Here is a 5,900-nt window from a genome sequence, read left to right on the forward strand (position 1 = left end):
GGCTGGGCAGCATCAGAAGTCCCAAGTGTTGAGCAACCGTGAGTCAGACCCCACCAGATCATGATGCTAGTTGTAGAGAATAAATGCCATGGTCTTTTCTTGCTTGGTCAGGGGTCACAGCCTTTCCTGCAAGGGCAAAGCTTGGAAACTTTCTTCTTCTTTTCCAAATGAAAGGGGAAGCTGAGGTTTTGCCATCATCCTGAGACTCCAAAAGTGATCTGTGAAGCTGATGCTGGCGGAGAGAGCAGAGTTATGGTGGGCAGCATAACTGAGCGGGGGTGACTGAGAAGCTCCAGCCCTGTGTGGGTCCTGGCACTACGAAAATAGTGACTACCGCAGTGGTAGTTGATTGCGCTGCTGCTTCGGGTGCCGCAATACCCGGCACTGCCCCATGCGTCATGGTGCCCGGGTGCAGAGCTGCTCTGCTGCGCTTCTGGTTCTGGCATCCACCCTTTAGAAAAATGTTGAAAAGCAGAAGGGGGAAGAAAAAAGCCACAGAAATAATTCAAGGGCTGGAGAAAATTGTTTGGCGGGCGGGGGGAGGTTAGGAAAGGTTGGATGAAAAGAATTCAGTCTGCTTAATTTATTGAAAAGATGGTTCAGAGGTGACTTGGTCACAGTGTATGGGGAGAAAACACCATATGTTTAGGATGTCTCTGGTTTAGTGGAGAAAGGTGTGACAAGTCAGTGGCTAGAAGCTGAAATCAGATTAGATGGGAAAGAAAGGGGGATTGACCGTGGGTGCAAACTACCCAGAGGAAGAGTCAAGTCTCCTTCTCTTGATGCCTTCCAGTCAATGCGGGATGCCTCTCTGGAGGTCACGGGGCTAATACAAGGGAAAGTGAGTGAACCATGAGGCTGGTGTTTCACGGGAGGTCAGTGTGGACACTCTGATGGTCCATCCTGGCTTGAGACTGAATCTCTGAAAAGCAAGAGCGTTTCGATCTAAGCCAAATACTGGGGGACTTGTGGGAATTAGCCCAACTTCCCACTGCATCCACTGCATTGTTCATTTGTGTAGCTAAGTTGATAAAACACCCAGCTAATAACTGGTGCTAATGGACCTCCCACTCGGACACCCCAAAGCACCACCAAAATATGAGATTTGCTGCTCTGCTTATGTCCAGGACTCTACACACCTGACCCCAACCTTTCCCCAAGCCCTTACCAAAATCTGAAATTGTTTGACTGACTTTCACCCACCAGCTATGATCTTTTTATTGTCATGCCCCTCTGTGCATCCTTTTTCTGGCTAGCCTTAAGGGTGCCTCAATGCAGCAAGAAGCCTCTGGACCAACCCAGCTCCCTTCAGAAAGTCTGCTTGATCCTCAGATCCGATTCCGGAGTGGGGTGTATGTCAACTGGAGGTGGGGCTGGGATACTGGGCTCATATCCAGAGCTGGACTTCTTGGTGTTGGAAAGGCAATCAGAGCTGAGGTTCCTGTTTGGCTCATTAGAGTAGCAGGAACCTGTCACAATTGTGTCCTAGGCCTGAGTCATGCACCTGGCTCGGCGTGGGCAGACCCCTGCCATTGCCCAGAGAGCCGCTGACTCCATGGGAGCGCTGCGGGCTTGCAGGGCTAGGCTTGCACTGACATATTTGCAGGATGAAGGCTTTAACTGGCAGGGAGTGGGGATTTGGTCTGGTTAGGTGAGAAAGACAAGAGCCACTGGCAAACCTGGATACCAGCCCCCTACCCCCCTTCCCCCCACACGCAAATGCCTGGGTTTCGTCTTGGGCCCATCACTCCTACCCAACCCAAAGGGCTGGTCCTGATGCCAGCAAAATTCAAAGTCACTTTGCCAGCGTTGAGATTTCTCAGTGACTTGGGTCTCCTCGAGTCCCCCAGAAAAATCAGTCGTGGGCGGCAAGCGGAGACTGATGAAACAGCGCAAAATCAGACTTCCGGCTGGAAAACTTATTTCTCACAGATCCCAGATGACTTTTACAGATCAGGATGTTTCTATGCCAGGAGGGGAAAACCTCTCTAAGATACGAACCAGCACAACAGGTTTGTCAGGCTCTCCTCCCCACCTTGCCACCTTTCCATACGCTGAACCCGACTTGAGCAGAGGGCAGAAAAATACAAACAATAGAAACATTTCTATATTTACCGTAAGAAACGTGAGATTGTTGCACATTACAAAAATAAAAGTGTGCAGTGTCACCTCAAGTGTGAACATGCACATGTACTTTCTTTTTTTTCAGTATAAGTTAGTAGGTTTAAAACAAAAATAAAATCTTCCAGTCAGCACCGCTCCTGCTCTGGTGCCTGAATAACATGGTTCTCTTGAAGAGGGCACTGGGCTAACTCAAATGCCTTCACAAAGTCTGCCTGATCCTCAGATCAAGGGCTGGAGTGGGGCGTATATAAACTGTCGGGGGGTTGGAGCCACAATGTTTAATGAAAGGGTAAACATTAAAAACAACTCATCTTAGTGTCAGGTAATTATCCCGAACAGCAGGTTGGGACTACTGGGGATTTCTAGATGCCTCTAGGTTAGGATTTGGGTGTCCTAGGTAGGGAGACCCCAGGAGGGGATAAAAGGTTAAATCCCATTTGACTTTTTCTGGCTGGGTGGGGGATCTCTAGTAGTGGATATTCAGGAAGTAAAGGAGGGACAACCCCTTTGCCCCACCGCATGGTGCATACGGGTGGTTCTAGGGTTTTTTGCCTACAGTGACTTATGTTCCTTTTTTATTCTAAGCACTCACCTGGGAGGAAAAGACTTGGGTGACCATAACCTTGGTTCCCTGCTGGCAAAATCACATTGGCTCAGGCTTAACCTGTACTTACAAGTTTTGCAAGCACAGCTCTGTGGGTCAGGCCTGGGAGGAACTAAGCTCCTTTAGCAGCATAGCTTGGGCTGCAGCAGTCCTAGTGTAGTCCCAGGAGGACACTTTTGCTGACCTAGCTCATTTGGTTCAGGGAACTGGCTGAAATGAGTTTGCTGGTATAAACGCCAGAGGTATTCAGGCAAACTCCGTTAGCTGGAGACAGCCCCTCCGAACGGGCCCCAAATTGTCCCAGCCCCAGCACAGGAGGAAAGGTGACCTCAGTAAGCAAGCTGGCGCTGGCTGAAAAGTGGGAAAACAATTTTGGGATCCAAGTTGTCTCCATTTCCTGGGGACCCTCTTTCCATTTCCTGTGCTGAGATTTACACTGACATTTTTTTTTCAATCAAACTCACTATCAGCCTGTTTCCAGTGACCCAACCCCCGTGGCTTCTTGCCAGCTTCAGTAGAAGGCTTGATGAGCATCCCAATAAAAGCATGGCTGAAAATGCTGATAACCTCAGGAGATGGGCTTTTGGGGGGTTGTTTCAGAAAATAAAACAAAAAATCTGTGCCAAAACAATGTCTTGACTGCTCCTTCACGGCAGCCAGGCACAGCTGGTTTTTGTCCTCATTCTGTGGGAAAGGATGGGTGAATCTGATGGAAGAGAAGTGTTTGAGCTATAGATCTGGAGGAAGGTTTGCACATGGGATTATTGTAGACCACCTCAGCAGCACCTTAGTTGCAAAAAGTCATTACAGAGGTGATGTACGCATTCAGTACCATGCCTGTGGAAGCAGGGTTGAAGACAAGACACCACCAACTCCTGATGTTTGGGGAGGCACTGGAAGGCAGAAAGGCAGCATGCAAGGCCTCCCCTCGCACAACAGGGAAGCCCTGCCACCACGAAGGGCATGGTCTGCCATGCGACGGGGCAGTGCACAGGCATGTAAAAGGCTACGATTTTACATCCTTGACTATCATGTTCGTGTTGTCACTGATGCCCATGTTACTGCTGGCAGCGGTCTCCAGGGCCACTGCCCTCTGCATTTTTGCTGGTGTTTTCTTGCCTGTGAACTTCATGAACCTTTGTCCAGCTAAGAAATATAAAATGGGATCCAAGCAGCTGTTGGTACTAGCTAGTGGCCTGGTCACTTTGTAGGCTAAGTTAATGGCATTGAGGGTGCTGCAGCCAAGGTCCCAGCTCCGGAAGGAATAATACAAGGTGCGAGTGATGTGGAAAGGCAGGAAGCAGACGATGAAGACCACCAAGACGATGATGATCATCTTGACAGACTTCTTCTTGGACTTGGACATCTGGGAGGTCCCCTGAGTGGGCTGCAGCAGCTTCCGGGCCATCAGGCAGTAAGACACAATGATGATCAGGAAGGGGATGCAGAAAAGAAGCACCAACATCACCGAGCTGTAGATGACGAACTGGCCGAAGAGCTCCTTGCTTGACGTGTCATGGCAGGTAATCGTGTTGCACTTCATGGAGGTGGTGACAAAGAAGAGCACCGGCGACTGGCAAATAATGATCACCAGCCAGACAATGCCCGACACCCTCCGGGCGTAGCGGACGTGGCCCCACTTCAGCGACTTCAGTGGGAAGCAGATGCCCATGAAGCGGTGAGCACTGATGCAAAGGAGGAAGAGGATGCTGCAGTAGAGGTTGGTGTAGAACAGGAAACGGACTATTTTACACAAGCCCACACTGAAGGGCCAGTTGTCCCCCTTGGCATAGTAATACACTAGCAGGGGCAAGGAGACCACGTACAGTGTGTCCGACACCGCCAGGTTGAACATGTAGGTGGTGGAGGCGTTCCAGGTCTTGATCCTGAAGAGGAAGATGTAGAGTGCCAGCAGGTTGAGACACAGCCCCACCACGCACACGATGCCATAGGAGACGGGCAGCAGGATGTACTTGAACTCCTCATCAAATTTGCATTTGTAGGTATTTTCATCCGTGGCGCAGCCCGCGGTGGAGGTGTTGGTGCTCTTGGTCCAGGCGTGCAGCACGGTGAAGTTCTCCATCACCCTGGAAAACAAAAGGCGAGCAGTGAGCAAAGAGTGGACAACTGATACACTTGGATCAGCAAACTTAATGCTGGAGGAGGATGATGCCCAGTGTCTGGTGTCACGTTGTAATTGTTATTTATATCATAATAGTACATAGAGGCCCCAGTGCAGATGATGGCCTCACTGTGCCAGGTCTCTTAGTAAGACACCATCCCTGCTACCAAGAGCTGACAGTTGAGCAGGCAAAGGGCTTTGGTTAGCTTCATTTCATATACGGAGATGTAAAGCCCAGAGAAATGAATAAACTCACCTAAGGCCACACACAAAGTCGGCGGCATAGCCAAAAATCAGCCCCAGAGCTTCAGAGGTGAATAGCCTGTGCAAAGGGTGCAAAGCCCTTTGCTAAAGCAGATAGAGCCACCTGCCCAGGTGTCTCCATCCTTCCAGCCTTAGCTAAGGCTCATCCATATGCACTTGCCTTCCCACAGCTCAGACCAGCCTAGGCAGCCTCTCCCAAGAGCTAATCATTAAAAAAACCCTCTCCTGCTCCACCCAGAGAGAGCAATGAAAGAGAAGGATTAGAGAATACCCGTCCTTCTGGTTGGCTTTTGTGCCCACGGTTCTCTAAGTATGCAGACACTGGAGCAACATGTGAATATGACTTTTTAGGGGGACAGACATCAGAAGCACCATGGAGCTATTTTTGTGCATAGCGCTGCCTTGGACGACGCAGACTGGAGCTTTATTTAAACGCGCAGTATTCAGTGCTGATCACAGGCCCCACCCATCTCACAAAGGACGTGCAGAAACCTGGTTACACAACCATACCAGAAAAGCTGGTCCGTTTTCAGACCAGCCAGCGAAGGAAAGACACTCCTTCAAGCCGTGTGAAAAGTGCTTCTTTATAAGCCACAACTAAAAGGAGCAGAGATTAGGGAACCGCTTCCTTCAGGAAAAGATCCATCAAGGCTATAGGCCAAAGTGACTTCTGTAATAATCTGCAGACACCTGCAGGTAGGAGCAGGAGTTATAACAGGGTCATTTTGGAGGGGGAGGCCAGCGAGCTTCTGGGAAGCTCCATGTGCTTGGGGATTGTACAACAGG

At 49.9% G+C, this 5,900-nt stretch overlaps 1 protein-coding gene and 1 long non-coding RNA gene across 2 annotated transcripts in view; one reads left to right on the top strand and one right to left on the bottom strand.

Moving 5' to 3' along the window:
- The first annotated feature begins 2,150 nt into the window (after window positions 1-2,150).
- Window positions 2,151-5,900, top strand: part of LOC109292713 — a 12,413-nt gene continuing 8,663 nt past the window's right edge. The window contains exon 1 of the long non-coding RNA XR_002096178.1: window positions 2,151-2,446. This is a non-coding gene — a long non-coding RNA (uncharacterized LOC109292713). The remainder of the gene's footprint in view (window positions 2,447-5,900) is intronic.
- Window positions 2,676-5,900, bottom strand: part of P2RY2 (purinergic receptor P2Y2) — a 61,318-nt gene continuing 58,093 nt past the window's right edge. The window contains exon 2 of the mRNA XM_019510270.1: window positions 2,676-4,815. Within this exon, the coding sequence (XP_019365815.1) occupies window positions 3,735-4,811 (1,077 nt within the window). The 5' untranslated portion in view covers window positions 4,812-4,815 and the 3' untranslated portion in view covers window positions 2,676-3,734. The remainder of the gene's footprint in view (window positions 4,816-5,900) is intronic.

This window comes from Gavialis gangeticus, unplaced genomic scaffold (assembly GCF_001723915.1).
Source record: "Gavialis gangeticus isolate Ggan-Ray unplaced genomic scaffold, GavGan_comp1, whole genome shotgun sequence".
NCBI lineage: Eukaryota > Metazoa > Chordata > Crocodylia > Gavialidae > Gavialis > Gavialis gangeticus.